This window comes from Numenius arquata, chromosome 2 (assembly GCF_964106895.1).
Source record: "Numenius arquata chromosome 2, bNumArq3.hap1.1, whole genome shotgun sequence".
Taxonomy (NCBI): Eukaryota; Metazoa; Chordata; class Aves; order Charadriiformes; family Scolopacidae; genus Numenius; species Numenius arquata.
The window spans coordinates 80,091,913-80,119,422 of NC_133577.1; the positions used below are offsets into that span (position 1 = coordinate 80,091,913).

General features: G+C 43.0%; 1 protein-coding gene across 1 annotated transcript; it reads left to right on the forward strand.

Annotated features, from left to right (window-relative positions):
- Positions 1-2,900: 2,900 nt before the first annotated feature.
- Positions 2,901-27,207, forward strand: SLC5A8 (solute carrier family 5 member 8). The gene is made up of 15 exons (XM_074166981.1): positions 2,901-3,233; positions 5,362-5,427; positions 8,422-8,473; positions 10,049-10,116; positions 10,976-11,130; positions 12,445-12,585; positions 16,601-16,730; positions 17,896-17,984; positions 19,315-19,427; positions 20,773-20,840; positions 21,144-21,230; positions 22,279-22,472; positions 23,682-23,785; positions 25,539-25,624; positions 27,076-27,207. Exons 1-15 carry the CDS (start codon positions 2,901-2,903, stop codon positions 27,205-27,207), a joined length of 1,818 nt encoding a protein of 605 aa, XP_074023082.1.
- Positions 27,208-27,510: the final 303 nt, after the last annotated feature.

Sequence of the window (27,510 nt, forward strand, 5' to 3'; positions counted from 1 at the left end):
GGTACAGCTGAACCCCACACAATCTGAAACGGCACACTAAACCAAGGAATCACTGGAAGTCAGAATCAACTGGCTGCCAGGGCAAAGGGTCTCACAGCACTGCTGAGCAGCGTTCCCTGGGCCTCCAGTGCTCTCCAACCTCACTTCCAGTTGCTTTTGCCCATGCCCGTATTTGCCTACAAGCAGGAGAACCCCTCAAGGTGTATTTCCACAACTTAGTTCAGGGAGGTGGGCAGCATGTCTCCAAGTGCAAGGCTTGGCATATTTGCCTCTTATCTATAGAGGGAAACCCATCCTGCTGACCTCCCAGTGCTGTGGCCCATCCACATGAAAAGGAGCAGGGAGGGACTACCCTTCCAAGCAATACAGACATTTCCAGTAACACATCACAGAGGTGTCCAGTAATGGAAATAAGCCTAATGCCAGCACAAGGAAGGAACCATTTGGACCTCATAGAGCAATCTGGGGTTTGTTTAGGCAGATTCACAGCCTTTTTAACTTGAGGGTGCTGGAGAGATGCAAATCTTACACTTCCTGCTATTAAACACCAAATCCCACTGATGCTAGTGGATCACACAAGAACAGAGTCACAGAGGTAGTGAGATGAAGCTCGTAAGTCCCAATGGAGATGGAACAAGGTGCTACAACAAAGTAATGAAATATGCTTTCTGAGTTTGGAAGTCATTTATAGCAATGAGAAAAAGCAGACACCTGTAGTTCTGTCTCTGTTACACAGCACAAGCCTAGCATGTTCCATGGAGCTAATTTGATTTCATGTGTGAAAAATCCAGAAGAAATACATTTAGCGTTGTTTTCCAGGTCCACTTACTGTGATTTAGGACATGGGCATCATACAGATTTGCTGCTGGTTCCTAAGACGGAAACATCCGAATGGGAGGATCCAGCCTTTCTTGCCGTATCAGTCATGATGACATTTGAAAGACAGTTTGCTTAACACTCCTATAAAAAGAATCAAAGATGCCACCTGAAACTAGTAACGTGCATTTCCTCATAGCTGCTTATGTTTCAGTTAAGAAACATAATTTGTTTTCCAATACATGTTATCACTTGCTGTGTTTACATTATGTCAAAAAATGATAAAGAAGCAGAATCAAAAGCGTATTAGTCCCATATAGTTAATACTTTAAATGCATGTTATTGTTTGAATAGTTTGAGCAACGTAATACCTGAAAGAGTGCAAACAAGTGACACCGACCGTGGAGCTCGGAGCAGCACAAGCTGTGGGTCTGGGCAGGATGTTGCTTATGTCCTTCCTGTGAGAAAGTGGGTCATGTTTTATGACAACACATATTTTTGCTGGACAACACCAGTTCATTGCACTGAATGAAGGTGCTGGTTTGATTGAAGCTTTGCTGGGAGGGTTTCTCATTTTTCATGTGGTCAAAAGCCGGTAACAGATAATCAATACCCTAATTGGTAGGGGTACAGGATAAGTTTCTTGCTCTTCCTCAGCAGGACATCTGGAAGCTGTTACTCATTGTATAAGTAATTAAAGAGCAATTGGGCCATAGAGACTGACTCCCTAACCTGCTGTGGTGAGATTAGGATGTGCCACTTGCACCACAGCGGCCAGCTTCTGTATGTTCAGTGACACTTACACTCTCAGATGGGCATCTAGAAGCTAGACAGACACAGGCATGATTTCACAGCTCAACTTAATAACCCTGCCACACTGGACTTCTGCCTGCACCCCTTCCTTCCAACATGCTCTTAGAAATATCTCCAAACAGCCTGCTAAAGCCAGAGCTCCCGAGGAGATAAAAGTGCTCCGTGAGCTGGGTTTGGCTGTCCGGTGTCTGGTCAATCACTTCTGTCTAAGATACAGAAGGCTGCTGAAAACTGTCTCAGATTGGTCAGACGCAGGCAGGTCAGAATGCCTTGTGCTGAACCCAGAGGACTTGCAGCAAAGACCGCTTTCAGCAAATCCAGCTGTGGAGAAAAGCTGGGAGAGGCTGGGCAGGAAAAGGGCCAAACGTAGTACTTGCTGCGTTAGTCCTGAGTGTGCTGCTAGCTATAGAATCCAACACATCTCCACTGCTTGACATCCTTTGCCTTGACATCCCGTAGGTGTTTTTGATGCATTCCCTGGGGGTAAGATAGGTGAAGCTCCATCGGTGATATTCCTGTGCACTTTGACTCTTGAACCTGCAATTAATTGAAGAGCGTTATCAAAACTTCCGTGAGCGCAGCACAGGTAGTGGGGCTTCTCTCACATGTAACTGCAGTGTTCAGCAACTTGCCTTGGCAAATTGCTATGATTCAGTGAGTTATCTTCCAGATTGCTCAATCCATAGAAACCTATGTATTAAAACATATTTTCAACAACTTCATTTGGGGTGATGGTAGCATATGCGAATGAAGAAGGGTAGGAAATACCATCCTGGGGAACTGTGAATTGTCTTCTCTCCTAAACCCTGCACCACCACCCTAGTTTGCGGTGTAACCGCTGTCCCGCCAGCCTCGGCGCCGCAGATCCCGGAGGCACGGGACAGCCGGGAATAACCCGGGATGGCCCGACCGGGGCCGCGCTGGGAGGATTGCCGCCCCTTCCCGCTCCGCGGGGGCGCTCACCGCCGCGGGGAGGAGCGGACAGCGGCACCGTATAAGGCCGCCCGCCTTCCCGGATCCACCACTCGCACTGCCGCTGCCGCCCGCGCCCGTCCCGCCGGAGACACACGGGCGGAGACCTGCGTGGGGCGCACCGCACCGCTCCGCGCCTGCCCCGGCGGGGCGCACGCTGCTGCGGCACCCCCGCGGGGTCCCGTCCCCATCCCCTTTCCTCCTGCGCCAGCCACCCCGTGCCGGTCCTGCGGGGACGGCAGCTGCCCCTCTGATTTTGGGGTAGATCCTTGGCTCCAAGGGCAAGTCCCTCCGGCAGCATGGGGCGCTTCACCGTCTGGGACTATGTGGTCTTTGCGGCCATGCTGCTCATCTCAGCCATCATCGGCATCTACTACGCCTTTGCGGGAGGGGGGCAGAAGACATCCAAGGACTTCCTTATGGGGGGCCGCAGCATGAGTGCCCTCCCCGTTTCCCTCTCCCTCACCGCCAGCTTCATGTCAGCCGTCACCGTGCTGGGCACCCCTGCTGAGATCTACCGCTATGGTGCCATCTTCTGCATCTTTGCCATCACCTACGCCCTGGTGGTGCTGTGCAGTGCTGAGATCTTCTTGCCCGTCTTCTACAAGCTGGGCATTACCAGCACCTACGAGGTAAGATGGAATACAAGAAGCCTTTCCACAGCCTTCAGGGAGCTGGGGGGCTTCTCATGCCAGCTTTCTATGTGTCTCCCCTCAGTCTCTTCCTCCAAATCCCCCTGCACTCAGTGCTCCCCCATATCACCACACTCCCAAGGGCAGATTGCAACTTGCTCTGTCCCCGAGTCTGCCCGCACTGCCTCCGCAGAGAGGTGCTCAACCCTGCTGTCTTGGCTCTGGAGCTGTGCACCGTGCCAGATCTGTTTCCTTACTCATTTAGTTCAGTAGGTGGATTAATCCTCGTGCAGCTTGGATGGTGACATGCGGTTAATGATGTGTAATTAATATACCAAGAGTGCAAGAGCATCTAACATAGAAACCAGGGTTCTCAAGTCATGCTCCCTTCCCGTAGGTTTCTAAGCCCAGGTGCTGCCACAAAAGTCCTCCTCTGGCAGAGTATGTTTGTGCTGTTCTACAGATTTTGGGGAGATACTCTTTCCACCTGAGGCTGTTCATACTGATGAATGTCTTCTCCATCGTGCCTATACAGGGAGGTGAGCAAGGGCTCTGTGTCTGCGAGAGTTTTCTTACTTCCACCAAAATATGGCTGAGCTGGTCTTCAGCTCAGCATGTAAGTTAAAGCTATAGCTAGCAGCGCAGAGACATCTGGGGTGGTGGGACACATAACAGCTCGAGTCTGACTGTTTTGGGGTGACAAAGCATCTGGTCAGGACTTTATTCTGATTTAGAAGGTCTGTGCAACCTGTTTATCCTCCTGCATGGAGACAGTTCCTATCTGCAGATTTGGAGGCAAACTGCTCTTTTCATCAAGGACATTGGGAAAGGGGCATGGGTGCAGGTGAAAGTCCTTTACTAGCTACTTTGGTCTTTTGCATTTTATTACACTGAACAGGGGCGTTGCAGCACTAGAGGCTGAAAACAAGGTCTGTGTTGGTAGATTTAGATAAGCATTCACCAGCAGAAATCTCTGGTGGCTTCCAGTGTGTTTTAAACTACTAATCTTTGGACTGTCAGTTATGATGATACTTAAAATAGGGCTCTTTTAAATAAAGACTTACAACTATGACTGGAAATTCAGTGCTAATCTTGGGGTTACATCAGAGTAATACACCTATAAAAGATATACCTTCTATTTGTGGACAGAGTTCAGAGATTAAACAACTTTTTGTGTCTGTCCAGGGGTTCAGCACAGCTTACTTGTGTGGACACGCTCACAGTTCATGTTTTAAATGCTCAGTTCACAAGTGAGCACTTTGAGATACTTCGGTGTCTGTCTATGTCGATTGAACAGACTGGCAGGCAAAGGAAATCCCTTTTGTGCAACCACACACCCTAGAGGGTTGTTAGGACAGATGGTGGGAAGAAATTTGCCCTATAGCATGACAAACTCATTCAGAGGTTGTGCTGTCCCAGGCTAGACAGAAAAGTGAGGGTTCCTGTTTTGCAAAAGACTGGATTTCCACTTACCGGTAGAAGATGACGAGCTGCTTTGGGCAGCACAGAAGGTGAGGTTACCATAGGAGGAAGCTGCTGCCCACTGAAAACCTTCTGCCCTCTCTTGCAGCAGTTCAGATGGACTCACATTATGCCAGAGTTTCCAAATCGACTAAGGCGTAGGAGTAGCCATAATGTTTTCTTTCTCTCTTACAATTCAAGCAGGTTCTATTGTTTGCTGGTACGTCATTGTGAACTTTTAGGTTGCACTGTGTGAAGTCAAGAGTTGGAGTCGATGGTCCTCGTGGTTCCATTCCAACTCAGGATATTCAATGATCCTGCAGTAATACATGCTGGTCTTTGCCAAGTCACAGTGCACAGCTCCTTGTCTATTGGGTGCCTTGAAGCAGCAGGGTGACACCAGTTTCCATTCTGCAATCTCTGTTGTATACTGACTAGCTTATGTCTACTTCACTTGCTCGTGTGTCATTACCCAGCAGTGAGGTCTGTAGAGAAATATCAAATCAAGTTGAAAGATATATCAATCAAAGTGACACTAAGAGTTTTTGGCCATCATGAAAATTTAAAAATGTCTCTATGCCCTTTCTTATCACTCATCGCTTCACTCTAGTCCTGTCAATAATGCCAAGTTTTGATATAAACGTTTGGTTTTTCTTCTCTTTTGCAGTATTTAGAGCTTCGATTTAATAAATACCTGCGCCTCTGTGGAACAGTCCTCTTCATTATCCAAACGGCAAGTAAACCTCAAAGCTGTTCTGGGGTCCTTGTAGCCACCAGGATTCTTCAGCTTAGTGTATCCAGCTGTTCTCTCTGAATGGTTGATGAGGTTACTGCAGTGCATGGGTGGCTGGGAGTGGGAGAAACAAAGCTCTTTGTGCTCCAAAGCGCTGAGGTGGGGAGTGGATGCTGGGCTACCTGCCCCTTTGGTCTCTGTGTGCATTGTTGAGCCCCTGGAGCAGTCACTTGGCATCAGCGCCAGGCCAAGAGACGAGCAACCCTTCGCTGCAGGGTAGCAGCGTGAAGAGCAGTCGTTCGCCTGCCTGCTCGAGAAACCCACCATGGGTTCAAAATGTAAACACACCCCAATTATCTACAGCAGCAGTTATCCTGTGGGCCATGGATTCTGGGAGTCTGACTAATTCTCAAGGGTCTGTGAAAGGTGACAAAAAAAGCTGTCAGGAGCTGTCATTTGCTGTACCAGGGTTCGTACCACCAGCACTGGAAAAAAACTGGATGTCTACAAACTCAGAAACAGCAAATTACTGCCTTGGGGAATGTTAAAGTAAAGCAGTCCCTGCAATTATTCTTGCTGCAGTTTGCTGTATCCAGCCCATTTGGTGAGTCAGTATGGGACCACAGCTTTTAAACGTACAGTGAGTGCGTGCCAAATGCACCAGAAACAAAAATGTGTTCTTGTCACAATTTTGAAGTGGACTCTTTGGGGAATTCAAAGCAAGAATTAGTATACAGTCAGAAGACTTTTCAAGTTACATGCTTGCTTTTTGCCTGTCTTTGTATTTTTAAGAGTGTTACAAGGCAATCACACTTGCACTAGTAAGATGGTGGTAAATACAGTGCTATTTACTTAGTTGAACAGTGCTGCTTAGCTGGCATTTATAGTAAAGTGAAGTGCTAGCATGTGTGAATCCTGACACCGTTTCACTAGCAAACATGAAGACATCACAGTTCCATAAGTTGGAAGAAGCCAAGCATAATCTTTGTTCGAGAAGATCAGAAAAATAATTCTATACAACTTAAATATATACCCAAGGAAATTAACTAAATCTCTGTAGGTGTCTTTCTGTGCCAAGCACTAACAACTTAACCTGAATAACGAGAAGAATAGTGAGGAAAGGAAAGAAAATCCCCCAAGATTTTAATGTTGCAATTTTAACTGTTCTGTGAATATTGGCATGTGTTTAAAAGAAGAGAAAAAAAAAAAAAGATATGTAGTAATACAACCTGAAAAACCACTGAAGAAGTGGAACGATTGTATCATCAGTCCTGTTTTAATTTACACAAAAATGTGATTATACTTGTGACAAATTTTAATTTCTGTTGGTTCAAAGCTTCTTGCACTTGTTTGCTGTGTATGAGAAAGCCACTTTCTCATGCTGAATCCCTGAATTAGCAGGATTGGAGAGACATGGGTTTGATTGACGGACAATTAGATGGGTAAGGAATTGGCTGGATGATTGCATCCAAGAGCTGCAGTCAACAGTTCTAATGGAAACCAGTAATGAGTGGTGTCCTGCAAGTGTCTGTACTGAGACCAATACTATTTAATACTTTCATTAATGACATAGATAGCGGGACTGAGTGCACCCTCAGCAAGTTTGCAGATGACACCAAGCTGAGTGGATGCAGCTCGTTCTGAGGAGACGTTCCCCAGGGACTAGTCAGGACCGGCAGCTTTCTTGGCATACAGTCTGTATATGAAAACCTAGAGAGGACTCTTGGCACTGAGAGAAACAAACACGCGCACACACAGGTGAAGAGTGGTATACAGGTGGGGATAGCTATTTCCCCAGTGGCCCCAGCATCCTTTCTGGCATATGCTGGTAGCAGGTGTGGAGCAAGGGGCCAGGGCAATCTGGTCATGCTGGGTAAAGCAGCCCCTCCGTACTAATTTCCTCCCGCAGCTGGATTACTGCTGACTCCAGTTACCTCTTGGCTCTCTCCCCAGCATAGCCGCTGGCCATGTGGCAGTGCTGTGCCACGGGGACTGGATTTGACCTGCTCAAAAGCCACAGCGAGTGATCCACCAGTTAGCCATCCTGCTCTGGTTTACTGCCTGTGCCTGGGGCAGACTTCATGCTCATGGGAAGGGCAAAGGCTTCCTCGATGTCAGATGATGTATGATTCTGCCACTTTTCCGTGGCAAATCCCACCCCTGTAAATCAGGGACTCTTCTGAGTTCAGTCATGGAAAGCTGACGCAAGTCAGCTCAGGACCTGACTGTGATTTAGATCCTTTGAATCAAGGCCACATGTCTGCACGTGGAAAGCTGTATTCCCCTGAACCATGCCACAGTTGAACTTGTCCTAGTAGTACAAGGCACTAACAGCAGAGGTAAAAAGGCAAACAGGATTAAAAAATATACACAAAGAAATCATAGAGGCTATCAGTGTATGAATCCCATTGTGCCCTTGAAAGTGGATGAAGTAGCTCCTTCATTTGTCTATATCTTTCCTGTATTGGCTGAAAATACAGATCTGCTGATAATTACACATGGCGTCATTTTCCAGGAGTGTAATCCCTTATAATGGTATCCATAATAACTAACTAATGCTGCATTTTTTGTTCTTACTCATGTGCTTTATAGTTGCATACTGAGAGGCATATTGATCCCAAGACTGAGAAAAAATTGTAATAGATTCCTTGGCAAACCATGTGTAAAGCTCATCAATTTCCTTTTACTCTTGTTTGCCATATGACTGCAGTTTTAAAGCAATAAAACAAGTTAATTATAAAAGCCAGGAAAAGCTGAAGAGGGATTTGGTGTTCAAAAGTCAGTGGTATTTTTTTCAAGAACACTGGGCTGTGAGACTGCAGTGTTGGTTAGCCTCAGACATTCATTTTCTAACAATTGGAATTATTTCTTGACTGTTACAACTTTAGGAAATATAGACTGCATAAATGCTTGAAGAGAAGCCATCTCAGAAAGCTATCACCTTTTCCAGGAATTCACATTTCTTTTGATTTTATATCTTTTTTCCCCTTCTAGACTTTATACACTGGTATTGTCATTTATGCTCCAGCTTTAGCACTAAATCAAGGTAAGATGAGTATACTGCAACTTTCCTTCTATGTTATAATTTTTTTTGCATATAGTACTGGCATGCTTTTTTTTGGTAATGCATACCTGAAGATACAGCTCAAGGACTGACTGTGAAGTCTTCTAAGATTTCCATTGATCCTGATGGGAACTCTGACCTAAGGCCTCCCAGTTGTAATCCTAGTCCCTTAACCCCTATTTGTAAGGAATTATAGAAGAGGCTCGAGGGAAAAATCTGCTGTCATTTACTCTACCTCTCATGCAGAATCCTTAGGTCATGGCTACATTCAGAAAAGTTAAGAAGACTTAAGTAAATTTTGAAGGCAATGGAGAGACTAAACACACATTTAATTCCCCTGGTTAAGTGCTCTCCTTCAAGAGGAGAGTGAGGCAAAAGATCTGTAAATATGTTCTTGGGCTGCATAGAACTCAGCCTATCATTTTTCCTGGAAAAACAAATCAGCAGCAAAGAGATCTTGAACTTAAGATGTTTGTTATGATATTTACAAAATGAAATATTTCTATTTTCTACTTCAAAATGACTCTTTGCTTTGAAAATGAGCCACATTTATTTTTAAAGGCATAAGGAGCTTTTATGTGGAGCCAAATTAAACTTTTAATCTAACACAATTAATTTGTCCACTTGGCAAAGAAAAGGCAATAACAAAATGCAAATAAAAAATGAATCATTTTGGCTAGAATGAAAATCACGCTTGTTCTGTTTGTTGGGTTTGTTTTTTTTTTTTTGGCTTCTTCATTGAGCAAAAAGGAATTAAAAACCCAGCACTGTCTGCAGTGGTTTCCTCCAGTGTGTGAGTCCCACGTTTTATGTCCTTGATGTTTATATTTGCCCTGCAAATAGATGCTAAACCAAGCTATGACCCAGCTGGCTCCCAACTAGAAGCAATGCTTTTCATTAGTTTTGTTACAGTGTTTCTAATTAGCCTGAGCTAACTGTTGGGGAGCCCCCAGTGCCCTGCCTGGCAGCACGTGTGTGCGCCAAGCTGGGGCAGTGACAGCCTGTTTGCCAACCACAGCACAGGTTGTCTGGTGTAGACATACTACCATGTTTCCCTAAAAGAAAGAAGAATAAAAGAAAGGTTTTTAGGCTGACACATTTCTTCCAAACCATACTTGAACCACCTTATGTCCATGGAGCATCCCCATGGTGTTTACTTGCTTAAATCTTTGCCTAAGGACTCTGTGGGGCTACCCAGGCTTCAAGGAAGGACATGTGTTTTAAAACCTTTCTGATTCGGGGCCTACAAACATGTTGGATGTGTTGGTTGTCAGCATTCACGTTAAGGACAAATAGCTTCTTAGATCCTGAAATATATCTAACTTTTTAGCAGTTTCCAATGTCTGTAACAACCGTTTCATTTCTAGAACTGGTTAGGGTGATTCCCCTGGTTTAGACACACAAATTTTTTCATTGCCATTTTTTATTACCTCTTACTTTTGCATTTAACTTACTTCTAGTTTTTTTCAACAAACAGATTGGGGGTGAAAAATCGACTTTATAATTTTTTTGTCCGCAATGCCTCATTCACACTGGTGCCATTTCCCTCTTTTTCAGTCACTGGCTTCGACTTGTGGGGTGCAGTGGTAGCGACCGGCGTGGTCTGCACTTTCTACTGCACGCTGGTACGTGGGCCCTTTGGCTGAGAAAAATTTCTCTTCCTTTCACCATTCACATCAAATACAGAATTTATCAGAAAGTGGCCTAATAACTGGGTTGCCCCATGGGAGTACATTTCACAGTGTAGCTGTAGCCCAGGGACTTCTCTGGTTGCAAAGGTAGCTATGATGTGACTCAAACCTTCTCTGTTTTGATACATTCCAACTCCTGTTGTTGCTGAAAAAACAGCAAAAAGATAGATTTCCTTTCCTAAAAACGCTCCTGTAATTTTTCTTCTAATCTAGTAGGGTTTAGCTGTGCAATTTGTCAAGCACCTGCTTACTGCAACTGTAGTATTCCTGTCTGTTGTTGAATAGAGCCACTGAAAATAGCGAGTGCCACATGAACAGATTGGTCTTTAGATTGCTGTTAATTAACCAAGTGTCTAGAAATTATTAAATGGAACCTTAGTGACAAATTTATTTGTATATGTTGGGTTAAATCATGTTTATTTTTATTCAGATGAATGGTATGCCTTCTAGAGTTAGTGGTACTGTATATACATGTAAGATGAGCACTGTTTGCCAATTTATCTTTTGATACAAACTTCTGAACAAGGTTATGTGATGACAGAAGTACTGGATTAAACTAGGTGTATGGCCAAAGAAAATTCTAGTGCACTTCAAAAAAAGGCCAGGATGTCCTGAATAGGTTCAAGGATCCAATTCCTAAACTCTCCAGTACAGCATTATTTCTATTAAAGAAGAAGATGAAATTAATCTATTATGCATAATACGGAGAGTAACATTTCTGTTAGTTGAATGTGAGCGCAAAGCAAGAGTGCTGCTGCCCTGTTGTATCTGATATGTGCTGTTCCTCATACAGGGTGGCCTGAAGGCAGTGGTGTGGACAGACGTTTTCCAGGTTGGAATCATGGTTGCTGGATTTTCGTCTGTGATCATACGAGCTGTGGTGGTTCAGGAGGGAATTGGACGCATTGTAAATGATTCCTACTATGGAGGAAGATTAAACTTCTGGGAGTGAGTTTGTACTTGCAGATGATGTGCCCTTCTATTTCTACAAATGGAGCCCATGCGACTAACTGTGGAATCAAATTGCTACTGAAGTAGGAGGAGGAGGGGAGTTGTGACCCCATTTTTATATATTTTAAAACAAGCTTACCTAGTTTGAGGGATATTTTTTAGGTGTTTTAAGGATACATTTGGGATTCCACTGAAAGGAAATGGTGAATAGGAGAGGACAGCCGTATTTATAATTTGCAACCAGCTGATTTGGCATTTCAGCTGCTGAACCAAAACAACTGGGAAAATAATAGTTTTTGTCTAGTCTGAAAAAGGGCAATGTTTTTCTTTTCCCTGAAAGAAAAATTAAGTAGTTTTAATAGTATTTTAGCCTCCATTATTGTAAATAATCATAGCCTAAAAGTATCATTTTGCAAGGTCAAGAATATTTATTCTGACAGTGTTGAATCAAAAACCACTTTAAGTTAAAAAAAAAAGTTATTGTACTTTCGATGAGAAACTTCACCCAGTGCTATTAGTGAAAGTTTAGTGCGACACGTATTACCTTTTGTCCATCAGTTCAGTGTACTTGTCAGGTTTTCTGTTTTCTTTGCCAAGTTCTTCAGTAAGTAATTCATCTGTGGGTACTTTCTTGTTCTTCTCTTGAACAGTCATTTTTTCAATGTTTGGCTGATTTGTGGTAGTTGTACTGCATTCCTTCTTCCCCCAGCCATAGAATTTACAGATGGGAAAAGAAAAGAAATAAAGGCATGTAATAGGTGAAATAATATTCCATTGTTCACAAAGAGAAGCACAATTTAATGCTATATTAAAGTGTGATTTTAAAAAAAAATATTTATGGCCGTTCAAAATCTGTTCTTCACTTAGAGCTAAACCAGCAAAATGTTTTCCAGAGGCTCTGTCCATGTCCACAAAGGCTGGGCGTGCAAACACACCTTTATATTGGTGTCAGACTGATATCCGTCTAGATAAGAAGACATATTAGACTTTTTACTGGAGCATCATTTCATCACAACAGTAACAGGCATTATACAGCTTTACGTAAGATTGTAGTTTATAGGCAAATAAATTAGTTAAGCTTCACCTTTGGACAGATCAGAGAGTTTTGCTAGATCAGGATTTCAGCTCTGAGTTTTAAATTTGCTTTCCGTGATTTCAGATTTCATGTATCTGAATGTTCAAAATCTGGTCAAATTAAGAGAGTTTGTATTAAAATAAGTATGAGGAAATTTTTTCTCCTAGCCATTAAGGTCTTCTCATAATGAGATTTTCATATGCTGAATTTGTTTTCTCTTTTCCTTCTCATTGTAGCTTTAATCCCAATCCTTTGCAACGGCACACCTTCTGGACGATTGTTATAGGTGGGACCTTCACATGGACTGGCATATATGGGGTCAACCAGTCTCAAGTACAGAGATACATTGCATGCAAAAGCAGGTTCCATGCAAAACTGTAAGTCTGCCTACGGTGACTTTTAATGTCTGAATTCAGCAGTGACTGTTCTTTACAAGGGAGATTTTTTTTTTTGTCTATATAAAACCCAATTGTGAATGGTAGCAACTTTGGCCTTTTGTTTTGTGGACCAGGTAGAAGACAAATCGGCACAATAAATTCTGGTATTTGAATTACGTATAATTGCTGTAACATTGAACTTTGTGCCGGTATTCTTGCATAAAAATAGCTGCCTTAAGTTTATATGCAACCTAAAGACCTATATATGTAGTAATTGTGCTGAAGCCATATCAGGACAGCATCTTGAATTGCTACTTTACGAAACTTAAATCATTGTGTGGCAATTCTGCATAAGTAAAGACTGGAAGATTTTTCCATACCGATTAGTATAGGCGTGTAGGCATGAGAAAATGCAGAAATGTTTTATTCAGTGATAACGTTGCTGAGGAATCACATATTTTGCTTTTGTAATAATCATGAATTTTTTTTTTAGGAGTTCACTATGGAAACTGGCAGAGAGTTCTGTTTTCCTTGAATTTAAACATTTCTGATGAGCCTTTACTCTAGAACAGAGTATACCTACTAACTCTATCTTTAGTATCATTCCAGTAGTCAGGATTTAAGAATTATTAGTGAGCTCATAAAGTCCATTTATAGGAGAAATATATAAATGCACATCATAACTGTAGTCCCTATAAATTCTATAACACAGTGACATACAGAGAAGGAGTTTTATGAAGGCTGTCACTTCATGAAGTCAGCAAAATACCCACAAAATCACGCACAGTTTAGAACTGAAATATTTTGGTCATGGCATTAATCTACTTTTCAGCCATCTGCGCCGCAGACAGGAACGAGCTGATGCTCATCATCAGCCACATCTCCAGCATACAGTGCCACATCTCCAACACACCACGTGGCTTCTCCACAATCTCTGCCACGTGGCTGGGTGCCAGGTTCTCGGCACTGCAGAGGCAGGAGGTACAACCCACATTTGGGATGCTGCCTAGCATGGCTGTGTGTAGGAAAACAGCCGCATACATTGTGCCAGATTTGTGCGCCAGTGAGACTGTTCTTCCTGACCACCTGCTCCGCTTAGGGCTGTGCTTCTCTATCCCACCGTCCCTACCCTCTTTACAAGGAGGGACACCTCCAGGGTGTCCCAGTGTGGCCAAGGGGAATCTGGCACCATGTCAGCTTCTGGGCAGATGTTCTGAGCTGCTGCAGCAGCTTTGATGGGGGCTGGAGGCTCTCTAGTTCTGAAGGGATTTGGATGGGACTTATAAGTCATACCGTATTATTGGTGGCACAGACGTAATTAGTGGAGTCCTCTCCTGCTGACGTGGGTGGCTGGACTCCATGGCATCTTACTTGTGCCTTGGTTGTGCAGGGAATTTCCCCTGCGTGGAGAAATCATTTTTTATAATGATTGCAGCTTGTCACAACTATAAACATTTCCATTATGTGGTGACTATCTAGTTCATTAGGAAATGTAATTAAACACACCTGGCAAGTCCCATCAGTGGCCTGCACCTCTTATTGCCATTTAACCTGTACACAGAAGTGTGAAATGTCAGGTCAAAATAATAGGGTTTTGTAACCCTGTGGCATTTACTGTAAGGCTTTATAAGAGACAGCACAATAATAAATCAGAGCTGAGAAAATAATTCTTTCACAGATCCCAACTTGCAGTTTTTTGGGAAGCCGTTAACAGTGACACGCTTTGGGAAGGGATTTCACCCCATTCAAGAAACACACCAGTAGGTAGGAGCACATGCTGTCATCCTCAAACAGTAACTAGGCAAATTGAACATAATCAGAATCAGAATCAGAATCAGAATCGTAGTGGTTGGAAGGGACCTCAGAGATCATCGAGTCCAACCAACAGTAAAAAAAAAAAAATAAAAAAAAAAAAATATATGAACAATAACTGGCACTCAGAGCAGGAGAGCTACATTTTCAGAAAAAAAATGGGCTACTAACACATTTTTCTCTACTCTCCTTTCAAGGTCATCACCTGGCATGTTTCAGCACTAAAATCTTAGAGCTAGCCTGAAACAAACAACCGAAAATAAGCCCTGTGCAGTCACAGTGCGTACTTCAGCCAAACTCCACCCCATGTTACTCACCCAAAATTAATGGGAACACTTCTCTCCAATAGTGTTACAATTATTATACTCCAGTGCTTAGTCATAGGGTGTACCATGAGCTGGGATGTAAATCAGAAGAAAAAAAACATCTTTCTTTTCACTGTCAAACACTGATGCCGTTTTAAAACCAGAAGTGCTGGATTCAGACAAACAATTTCTTTTGCTTCAGTGTGTTTCTCTTGACTTTCTAATCTTTACTACAGGCTATAGGCTAATACCGCTATTATATTTGTTCAAAGTATTTGGATTGATTTAACTCATTGGTTAAATTTTGTGCTAAATTAGCTTATATCAAGGTATATTACACCAGTGCACGAACAGGTTCAGCTAAATGGATGCAAGACATCCAACTAATCTGTAAGCATCTATAAGAAGAGGACTATTTAATTTTTACTAAATTAGCCTGGAGAGAAATTTAAAGTGCTGCTCATGCTGTGTTTAGACCATCCCTAATTGCAAATACAAAGCATAAATGCAGAGTTTACCCTACTATGTGTAAATCAGCTTTTATTTATATAGGTCTTTTTAAAGAATTTACATTGTGCTTGCCAATAATTTTTATATGGTATAAAACTGATAGTTCAACTAGCTAATCTACATTATGCCTTTCTGAAAGTGTCCGTTTCAATGCCTAATGAAGCGTTTGAAGTTAGGTTTACTTCTTCATTCATCCTGATGGTCCCCTGGATCAGTCCAAAGGCTGATGCCCCTTACCTTCTTGGGAACTGAAAGCACTAAAAGGCCTCCTGAAGCATTGCGAGCATGGCTATATTTGCACAGAAACCAAAAGTCCTCCTAGCAGAGGTCTTAGCAGTTGGCACAGGTCCAAGGTATGTGATCTGTCAGGCAGTTAGATCATGATCAGTGGATGGCACACAGATAGCTGGGAGGCAGCTGCTGGAAAGGAACACTGTGTTTCAAGGGCAAGCTCCCAGTGGGTGTGCTTGCTTGAACTGACCACCCTTGGTGAGAAGAACTTTGCGACCCAGGAGTCATCAAGAGCTGAGAAACATTTGAGAAGATCGGATAGCTAGATGGAAGGGAAAGGCCCTCACTGAGCAAGGAAAACAGTTTGTTTTTCACTGCCAGTAGAGGCTGCCTGTTGTGTGTGGCAAAAGTAGCGTTAATGCCTGAGAGCATCTCTACTCTCAGCATTAACTGAAGCTCCCATCAAGACATGGGGAGGCGATGGGGTTTCTTGACCATACCAGGCTCCAAGTTGTTTAGTTACTAAAGGGGAAGCTCTGGGATCAGTGGCAACCTCCTGCTCTCTGGAAGTGACAGCTGTAGGTGACTCCAGACCAGGTCCCAGTTCCTCCTTGCTGCCTCCCATGGAGGCTCTCCCAGGAGGAAATGGGGGATTTGTTGCTTTACAAGGGCAACTCCAGCATTGTGTAAGTGTGGCACTGCAACTCCAGAGGCAAAGGAGTGCTGGTGCTGACTAAAAGGAACCCCACACTTTGATCTGGGGTACCCCGCCTTACAAATCTGTCTGGGTTTTGTCTTTACCAAGGGGTGTGGTGAGGGGGGAAGAGCATCTTCTTGCCAGCTGCCTGCAATGTAAAACGTGCACATGATGAAACGTGGGGATTGCCATATTGCTCCCATCATCTCCCTCGCAGACTTTGCCAGGGGATGGGCACTCAGACCGTACCACCAAAACCAGAAGTGTAATTTGTATACTTAAAAATGTGATCTCACACCGGACGAAATGCTGGGAGCCGTATCGTGACTCCCTTTCCAGCAGGCAGCCACCGACCAAGGAGGTCTTCTTGCTGCTGGCGCAGGCACTTGCTCGCCTGGCCCCGGTGGGCTCTTGTGGGGCATCGACCTCTAAGATGGTGTTTCTGTGTGTGTTGGTGCAGGTCCCTCTACATCAACCTGGTGGGCCTCTGGGCCATACTGGCCTGCGCAGCCCTGTGTGGCCTGGCCCTATACTCCATCTACAAGGACTGCGACCCATGGACGGCAAATCAGGTGTCGGCACTTGACCAGGTAGGGCCCCATGTTTCAGGGGAAGGTGGTGACCTTCCTTTGCAGCCATAAAGACCAGACCAGGAGGGATTCACAAGTCAGGGGGTTGGGAATAATGACATGCTGGAGTCCTGTATCAGGTGGCCCACACCTGGAAGAAGGCTACCAGCAGGCAATTCTTCGTTAGTGGTGGTGCATCCTTCCCTCCTTGGGGGGAGAGCTGGGCAATCAAACCATGTTGTACCACACCACAGAGAAAACACTTTGTAACCCACGGCAGCTTCTCCCTAAATAGGTCCTGAGCAGCAGATTTACCTGAGGAGCAAGAGCTCTGGGAGCCCATAGACTGACCAGAGTCAGGGCCAAAGGAAATCATACAAATCTTTTTTTTTTTTTGTATGTTTATGCCTGGGATACTCATACAGGCTCTGGATAATGCCCCATGGACTGTAGCTGGAAAACCAGGAGAAGAGCACAGACAATGGAGTACCTGAGGCAGGACCACCTGGTCTTTAAGGGTAGAATAAAATGATACAGAAAACCAAGGTGGAAACCTGAACAAATTAAGTTGTTCCCATCAGTCAAATTCTTTGTTGGAAAATGGAAACAAGTTACTAAAAAGGCCAACTTATCTGTGAAAAAAATGGCTCACAGGAAGTAAATCTTAAAATTCCTCTCTCTTTCCAGCACTCAGATCTTGCAAAGAGCCAACAAATGATGCACAATTTCCAATAAGGAAATTGTTCTCACGTATCCTGAGGTTATTGCACTGTATCTAAAAACCTTTCTGTGGAGTCAATTACAGCAGACATAAGCATCTACCATTGGCACCCAAGCCCAACAGAGTGATGTACAATACAGACTACCTGCTGCCCAGCACTAGTTTCCTATACTAGTTCCTATTCCTATACTAGTTTCCTATTCCATCACCACCAGAAGGCGAGTCTGACAGCATGGCTATACGCTCACCTCTGCTAGGTGGTCTGAACAGACTTTGCTCTGTCTCAAGCAGATGTTTTAGGATTGTCCTTCTCTGTAGAAACCCAACAAATAGTGCAAGGTGGGACATTCAAAATTAGAACAGCTGGGCAGAATGCCAGCAAGAAGGCTGTAACAAAAATAATACAGTCACAAAAACAAAAATTAGAGCAAGTTAGTAATATTTCTTACTCTCTGACTTTTTCAGCTAATGCCGTATCTAGTGCTGGATATTCTCCGAGATTTTCCAGGAGTGCCAGGGCTTTTTGTGGCTAGCGCCTACAGTGGGACATTAAGGTAATTTAATAATTTGGAACCTAGTACCTTTTTCTTTTTTTTTTTATTTGTTAGAGCTAAACTTGCATTTATACTAAAACTTTTGCTTTTCATTTCTTTGTCTAGCTAATTTTTCTTCTTTGAAAAAAGCACTATAAGATCTTTTATGATGCAGCTTAAAAATCCATAGTTTCTAACCGTGGTGCTCTGAGGTCATAGGACTCAAAGCTGTTTGGAATTCCCTACTAGCAACATGAGGAAACAGCTAGCCACACGGCACTAACAAATCCTCCTCTCTGTGCTTTTAAAGCCCCTCTGCTACAGGAATTTTTTAAGTATTATAAGTGGTTGGTTACACAAAAGACTTACAGTTTGGGGGAATTTCCTACTGCTCATCTTTAATTTTCCAGTTTCAAACCTGCATAACTTTAAAGCCATCTCCCTTTCTTCATCCCTGATCTTGAGAGTCTTGTTTACAAAAGAGTTCCTGGACTTCCAATTGTCTTGAATGAACCCCATGAAAACAAGTATCACCATATATTTTTACTGAAGGAGACAAATCAATCTGCTTCTGTCCCATAGTGGGGACTGTTTTGTTCAGCTTTCCCAAGGAGCATCTTTTAGGAAACATCACCTTTCTCAAGCAATGCTCTGAACAATAGTAAGAAGATACAAATAAGGAAACCTAAGAATGTGATACCAGAATAATTATTTTGTTCTGAGTACTTATAGCTGCATAAATAGAGGGACCAGCAAGGAAATTTGTTTTTCACGTGCTGAGGAACAGTTGGTAGCTTGCAAGAGCAAGGTACACATAGACGCAATATCACCTGACTGGCTTTGTGCCTTAGGAGCGCTCCTTCCACTGACCTCTATAGGGAGCCTGGAATAGTCCAGTTTAGACTAGGTGCCTAATTTTTAGATAACTATAATTAGATTATCTGAATCCTTCTCTGAGAGTGCATTCAAGGTGGTCAGTGACCTGCATGTAGGAATTTTACCTACCCAGATGTATACTGTGTAGATCATTTGTGAAGGTATTGTGTATACCAGTAGTGTTTACAGCTTAGCCACATATAATAGATATTTTCTTTGACTTCTCCAGGCCCATCTTTTCATCAAGTTTTGCCTTGTCTTCACTAAGAGCAATAATTTTAAATAGCTTTTGTAAGCTATTAACTGCATCACCTGGAATAATGAGTTATTTCAACCAATACAGCAGTATGTAACTGCTGTATAGTTTTCTGACACTGTTCTAGGCAATGGCAGTTTCTCTTTGCCAGTAACCCATGTGTTATCTATGATTTCAGCTTCCAAGATAAAAAAATTGTATAAATCTTGCCTTATGTAGTACAGTGTCCTCCAGCATCAATGCTCTGGCTGCCGTGACTGTCGAAGACCTCATTAAGCCGTACTTCAAATCCCTCTCTGAAAAGAAGTTGTCCTGGATTTCCATGGGGATGAGTATGTCTGCAAAAATATCTTTTCCACTTTTGCTTTACAAAGCGAGGGCTTGATTCAGATCTAGCTTACAGCAGTTTAAGTCAGGAGTAAGTGCATTCTCACCAATAGAACTATATTGGTGCAATACGTGAGGGAGAGATGAGCTGCGTAGGTTTTACACAGAATGGGGGACAAGCTATTTCAAGTGAGTATAAGGAAAAAAAGAAGCCATCTTGTTTGATCTTTAAGCAGGAAAGGTGCACTGCATCTGTATTCAATATTGATCTGCAATACTGCAAAGCCAAATGTCTTAGACTGAAACAGCTGTTATTTTTCATTCATCTGTCAAAAATGAGAAGCATAGGAAAAAATTTTGCAACAAACCTTTTGTATTGAGTGGTACGCGAGCAATAGCATTGTGTCCCAGTAACGTTCCAGAGAACAAGAAACTCCATGTCTTCTCTGATATGCTCTCAGACCCTCAGTCTTCTTAGCTCCTCTGTTTAAAATGTAGCTCAAAGAGAGCCAGAACTAGGCTGAGTGGATGGTTTAAATCTCTGAAGTGCAATTTCCATCTCTGCTAATTGTACTGTCTGTGACCAGCTTGCAGGTGTTGCCCAAGACAGTGTTTGTTGTAAGAGTGGAAAAACCACAGTCCCAACATGGTGTCATAGCCCATGCCAGGGAGCACAGCAGACTGGTGGCAGGTGACAAGTATTAAATATTTTCACTGGAGAGCAGTTTCTTAAACATTATTGCAAACAATGCATATGCCAAAATTGTTGTTGGTCTTATCATGAGTTGCCCTGACGTATCACATCATTAAACAGTGGGATTAATCTATTGCTTGTGCAGTGAAACTCAGCGGGGTGGAGGTGAAAAAAACAAATAAGCCAGTGTTACGGGTCCTGGGAAGAGACATTACATCCTGGTGACCTGGGATGTTGTCACGGTGCCAGCTCCCAGTAATCTGCAAGCATTTACTTTCTTGCTCCAAAGACTTTAGACTGAGAAGCAAAAATCATTCCCTCAAAATAATGACTATGACCCAGGAGATTAACTTAGAAATATGAACAATACATGTGATATTGCCACTGTGGCTAATCCGTATGGCTGCCATTTATTAACTAACCTTCAGTAATACACAAGAAGAGGATTTTGTCAAGTTTGCATGATCTCCTCTTAAAGTAAACCGAAACCACCAGAAACCTGACATTTTGGCCAATTCAGGCTCTTAGAAAAAACCCAGATGCTATCAGGCTTGTTTTGGAGATATCAGGGATCATGCCGGGTGAGATGGAAACATTTCAATTAGTGATTTTCATAGTTTGTCAGATTTACATATCGTTCTGCCTTTCCTACACAGGCCTGTTTTATGGCGGAGTCTGCATCGCTATGGCTGCACTGGCATCTCTCCTGGGAGCCTTGTTGCAGGTAGGTATCAGACTGCTTTTTCGTGTCCATGTTGAATAACCCAGAATGAATTATGTAAGAAAATAATTGCTGGATACCATTATGAGATCAGTTTTTTTTTCCTTTGTTGTGTACTGGCCTCAAACTGCCCATGGCTCAGCTTCTGCTTTAAGCACCCATGTAACTATACCAAGTCCTGCCAGCTGAGTACAAAGCAGTTAAAAAAACCGTATAATTTCCTTCTCAACATCTTCCTTTCTTGCCACGTTGGAGGCTTTAACTGTCTTGCACAGCACCTGATAGCAGACTCTTTTCTTTCCTCAGGCAGCACTCAGTATTTTTGGCATGGTTGGTGGCCCCCTTTTAGGACTGTTTGCCTTGGGAATCCTCTGCTCATTTGCAAATGGAATTGTAAGTAGAAATTTAAATCCCTGTCCGTCCAAAATTCATTGATAATTTTGGGTATCTTCTTCCCCTCTCCCCTCAGGAATTTTATGTTGGGCAGCAAGGGAGATGTCATTGATACTTTCCATGAGGACATTTTCCCTTGCTCCCTTTCCTACTTATCCCAAGGAAGTGATGAACAGGGCTGTATAGGAACTTGAATTTCGATCCTATGAAGAGATTTACATGAACATAGTTGGGGGGAAAAGTCTGAATAAAAACGAAACTTTGGCAAGGATTTCTGGAAAACACAGTTTTAGAAGCAGGGAACAATGTATCTTGAGAATGTAGCTGAACCACCAGTAAACTCAGAGGATGCTGGCCCGTCTGAGCAAAAAGGGGTCAGGCTGGGAAAACAGAGCCCAAGCACTTGCAGACTGAACTGGAGTGTTCTCAGAGTATTGTGAAATTATAATTTCCAGGGGGAAAAGCTATTCCATCAAAAAATAGATTTGACAAACTTTGGGAATATGGTCCATGGGTTAGTCTGATAGGATTGCTGTTTAGTAAGGTTCACTAATCACTAACCTTTACCTCTTTGCAGTTGCAAATTTTATGTATATACTAAAAAAAAAAAAATAAAAAAAAAATCACTCTCTGTCAGCCAGAAAAAACCCTACCCTGAAGTAGAAGAAACTTTGGCAAAAACAGATCACATGAGAAAGAGGAAAAATTGCTTCTGTATTTGTTCAAAGAGGGCCTCAAATACAGCAGTATTTTCCCACATACCATGCAGCCCGAAGCTATTCTTTGATTGTAAAAGCATAGTGGCAAAATAAAGAGGAATGCTTAGGAGCTGTGAGTAAACACTATTTCCCAAACGGGGAATGAAGTAAACTCCCCAGCTCTCCACAACTATATATTTCATTTTTACTATGGAGCCTACATTTTAGATTATCTTGACTGTTTCTTAGTCATCTAGGTGTTGGTTTTTTGGTTTTTTTTTTTTTTTTTTTTTTTTTTTAAATATCCTTTTACCTTTCATGTAAATCAAGTTTAACTTTCTGTTTTGCAGGGTGCATTTGTGGGTCTTGTCAGTGGCTTTGTTGTTTCGCTTTGGGTTGGAATCGGATCTCAGATTTATCCTCCGCTCCCAGAGAGGACCAAGCCACTATATCTCTCAACTGCAGGCTGTAATATATCCTCAGTAAATTTCACATCAACAGAAAATCCATTAACAACAGTCTTCAACACACCAACTGCGGAGAGGTATACACGTTCATCATGTGCAATCAACAAAGCATGTATTTGTTTTAAAGCAACACGAACATCTGCCTAGCATTTGGGTTACTATAACTGTCCCTCCCTGGTTTACCTAGGAGCCTGTTTAAGATGAAGCAGTTTTCTCTGATTTTCTTTGTTTCCTGTCAGAGTGAAGTTTGTCCGAGTTATCCCAGAACAGAAGTCAAAGTGAATCTTCCTATTGATCTGAAAAGCTTCAGTTCAATATTTGAGTCTAAAGGCTTGGATATACCTTACCGGTTCCCACAGTGTCAAAGAAAGCATAACATTTATAGTTATTGGATTAACTTCCACAGTCCATCACATGAATTAAAGTAGTAGGCAGTTAAAGGGCAATTTCCCAGTTTAACAGTTCCACTTACACCAGGTTTCCTTATGCAGAAATAGTTCTATTCAGGAAATTCAGAAGCGGGCATAATCCATATAAGTGGCAAAATATAAGGGACTTTCTCCCTTTTGCAATTACCATATGTCTTACTTTGGACAATCAGAATGACAATATAGGGAACAGCAGGAACAGAAAGAAGCTGAACAAAGACACTTCTAGGGATTCACAATCCTTACACCTTACAGCACTTTGCAATCAACAGGTAACCTAGTACACACACGGATGCCCCAACATCCAGTTTCATATACTGCACCTCTCACACGAGGCCTCCAGCATTGCTCATGGATGCAGGGAAGCAGCTGTTGCAACAGAGCTCATTGTCAAAATAAGGTATAACCTGAGGTGTGTCAGTTGCCATATTGTTTCTGGCCATTTACAGCTGCACATGGCTGATTTCCTACCCTTTTTTTATGTGTTTGTGTGTGTCCCCTTCTAAAGAGGTTATCCCTTCATCTAGACAGCTGCAGTGCTCAGCTTCACGCTAGGTTCCTAGTGGAGACAGGACTGTCCTGTTTTACCTGCTTTGTCCCGTGCGTTGCCTCACTGTGCTGACCAGTCTCCTCCCATATGAAGAAACTTGTCCTGCAAATTGTAGAACAAAATTTTAGTGCATACTTTATTGTATGGAGGTAGTCCTGGACTACCTCTATACAATAAAGTATGCCTACCTCCATACAATAAAGTATGCACTATTTATTTATATTTATATGCTGTGTGGAAACACAACATTTTGAAGTTGCTTGGAATGGGAAAGCAGAGATTTAACACTTTTTTCTGCTCTTTTTCAGGCCTGCCCTGGCAGACAACTGGTATTCCTTGTCTTATCTCTACTTCAGCACACTTGGGACACTTATCACAGTAGTTGTGGGAATAATTATCAGCCTCCTAACAGGTACTACTTCCAGAGCTGTGACCAAATGTGTTTTAGTTCTCTTTCAAACTAAGATGACCAGAGAGCTGTCATGGCCACAGGAAGTACTAGTGACGCTATTGCAAATGCTGTGTAAAGGTTACCATCCTAAATCTCATTTCCTCCCCTCAGCCCTTCCACATCCCACTCTTGGTCTCTGCTCACAGTACAAGTTACTTCAAATTTCTAAGGAGAAAGAAGTCTCAGCAGTTTTTTAACCTGAGGGGTGAAAAAGAATAATAATATAAGACATCTGTCTTTCCTGTTTTATTAGATGCCAGCAGGGGCTGGATGTTTAAGGGTTGTCCCTGAACATGGCAACAACTCCAAGCAAGGAGATACACCCATGCTTCTAGAGGACAAAAGCAGTTTGGAGTGAGTTCAGAGCACTCAAGGGTTATTGTCTGCACCTGTACAGTGCATGCTTTTCACCACATCCCCCAAGCATGTATTTAAGAGTTGCAGACTCTGTGCATGGCTACGTTAGCTTCTTTCTCGGTTTCCCTGTACTATTTGTGCAAGGGGCAAAAAGCAGCACCCCACAGGTAAGAACGGGGACTTCAGGTCCAGCCCATGACCTCAGCACTTTTGCATCTAGGTGAGATGCAAAGCGCAGCTGTCGCCCAGCTCACGCATGGCAGAAATAGGACTAAAGCAGCTGCTCTCACAGCTTTCCCCAGTGCGCCCAGCCAGATTCCTGTGACAGCCCTCATCTTTGAGGCTGTTAGATTTACAGACCTTTTAGTCTGACCTACAACTACTCCAGGACTATTAAACTCCAAACCCAGCAGACAAACTCACTTCCACTAGCTTCCCCATGCCTTGCAACTAATAAGCACAAGTTACACTTCTACCATATTCTTTTCCTTGTGAGTTTATAGAGGATTTACTCCCCTCCCTTTCTTCCCATCACAAGCTTTTCCCATTATTGATATAGTGATGCTTGTAGACAGGTTTTGCTCCTTACCAGGTTGGGATCAGGTCACCCATAGGCCATGAAACAAAACACAAAATCTAGACAACTCAGCAAATCCAGATGAGAAATCCTCAGCCCAAGAAAAAAAAAAAAAACCTAAAGAACTAACCCAACCACAGCATCACCCTGCTTTTTTTTGTGGCACAAGATCTCATTTAAGCCTCTGGTGGCAATTGGAGCTAATTTCTAGCACCTGCATCTCCTTTCTTTCCCACACACATTCTCCTCTGCACGCCGCGCCCCACCCTGCCCCAAATAGTTAATCTTCCATGCCTTAAAAATGCTCAAACATCCCATTAACCCTCTTCCCCCACCTTGGGGCTGCCCTTAAATAACTCAATACAAAAATTGCTGGTGACTCTGGAGATGGGAGTCTTGCTAACAGGGAGCTGAGGGTCCAGGGCAGCACTTGGTACCACAGCTCCTGGACTGGCAGGATGGTCCCAGATATCATTGTATGGGATTAATCCTTTTCTGATGTTTGTCTCAGGTTTCTTACACAGTAAGAAACCTGAGGAGGGTCTAGGAAAGTCTGGGAAATGGCTAAGGCATTTCAAATAGACCTTGAGGGATCATTTTGTATTTTGAGAGGTGCAGGGTATACATCACTGGAAAGAAATGATCCCTAAGGCCTGTGATTGCTTGATAGCTTTTGCTGCATGACTCTGTCCTGCTCACCTGGCCTGGTGCCCATAGCTGGGCTCTGACATATCATTTGCATGTGGTAACCTGGCTGATTGAAACCTGCCTCTTTTGCAGGAGGACTAAAGCAGAACACAGATCCTAAATTCCTGCTGACTAAGGAAGATTTCCTGTCCAATTTCTCATGGTCTAAATCTGAGACAGTAAGTGTAATTATACGTCTCTGACTTAAATCAATCTTTTCTCCTGGGGACAAAGGCAAACAGTCCCTGGCTTATTTTTTCCCATGAGGATGAATAGCACCTCATGCTGCCTGATACGACTGTCTGCTTTAGGGCAGTAGCAGAGCACAAGGCGGATAGGATTAAAGCAGCTGGCATAGGCCGAGAGGCTATGTTTGGCCACAGCTTGACATCATTGAACAACAGAGCAGCAGTTGAGACAAGAGACAGTTGTTCTCCGGGTTTCTGCCAAAATACTCCCTCACTAGTGTATTGGAAGCTGGCCCAAGGCACAATTTGGGCTCAGAAAAGCTTCCTTTGTTTGTAAACATGTGTTCTCTAAAGTCTGAATTTTTTTTCTGCTTCAGCTACTGTTTGAGAGAAAACATTTCTAGTCAGTGTATCTGTTTCCTAGCTCCCTCCCTAAGATACTAGAAAAAGGGAGACATTATTGGGTAGTAACGTCCCTTAGTAAAGAAAACATAGGGGAAATTTGTTTTGTTTTAGAATAAACTGTAGATGTTCAGTGCTTTTTGAGTGCTGCACTACAGGCAAGGATCATATCTTTGAGATGGTCCAGTTTGCAAAATGTTTTTCCTCCATGATGACAACTCCTTTCAGTATGATCTCATGTATTTCAGCTTATGGATATGAACACCAGGAATAGAAAGGGATTTTTACAATACTGTTGTAATGCTGTTTGCTCGTGTCAGCACTGGAGACCAGCTATCCAGTTATTGTCATTCACTGTCCTTAATGGGCCAAGATCTGTTTTCACTATCTGGGAATTTAATCCCTGAAGACTTTTGAACAAAACCCCACCCACATGGAAGCTAACGTCCACAGCCATACTATTTTATGCCTAGAGTCAGAAACAAGTGTCTCCCTGGTTATACAGCTGGGAGCTGAGTAACAAGTAGTTGGTGTCACAAATAATGCAGAAAGTTGTTGAGAAAAAAATCAGGGGGAACTGAGCAACTTCCTGCACATGAAGAGCTCAACATCTCATTATGTTTAACAGAGATGGAACATCAAAGCAATGATGCATGTTAATGTGCTCTTCACGTGAAAGATGGGTCGAGGACTGAGGGTTAGGAGCCAATACCTCAAGGACCTGGTGCTGACAGATCGCTAGACATGAAAACAGCAATTAGATCTTTGCACACCCCAAACAACTTTAGACGCTTTGCAGGACAAGAACATTTTATGTGACAAGAATATTTTACACAACTAGTACCTTATGCAATAAGAAACTTTCCATGCCCCTAGAAAAATACCAGCTACTACAATGAATTTATGCTCTGTCAGCAACCAACATGTGTTTTCCTGCAAGGCATCCTGTGTGTCAGGCCTGACTCTGCTTGCATGCTGGTCAAAGAGAGGAAGACTGTTTCTTCCACTTCACAGCATGGCTTTTGTCTTTTCTTTTTTAGCAAGAGAAAGTGGAAGTGTTGAACTACAACCCGTTTACTGTGGCAGCCGAAGGAACTGACAACCCTGCTTTCAGCCACATTGAAATGGATGTTGCAAGCGATAAGGACAAAGTCAATGGCCTTCATATATGACACGGGGCCACGTCAGCCCATGAGGACAGTCTTGTTCATGTAAAGCACCGTTGACATTCCTGTGCTGGGTCAGTTACCAGCCCTGCTTGGGTCACGGGCAGGCGTCTGCTGAGCTTCATGGCACTGTCACCCTTGCATGACCTTGACATTAGCCAAGAAAGGAATCAAGTCTTTCTTGCACTTCTTCACTCTCTCTCTCACTCTGGATCTTGGTGACAGGGCTTAAGGCAATGTTTCTATGTGAAATATTTGCCTGATATTCTTGAGCCTCGTGGAAAATATCTGCTTTTAATCTCAGTTCAC

Bases quoted from the DNA above. Each gene is read 5' to 3' on its own strand.
- SLC5A8 (XM_074166981.1), top strand. From the start codon at position 2,901: ATGGGGCGCTTCACCGTCTGGGACTATGTGGTCTTTGCGGCCATGCTG. The intron at 17,985-19,314 runs GTAATTTAATAA...TGCCTTATGTAG, and splicing joins GCCTACAGTGGGACATTAAG to TACAGTGTCCTCCAGCATCA. The intron at 21,231-22,278 runs GTAAGTAGAAAT...TCTGTTTTGCAG, and splicing joins GCTCATTTGCAAATGGAATT to GGTGCATTTGTGGGTCTTGT.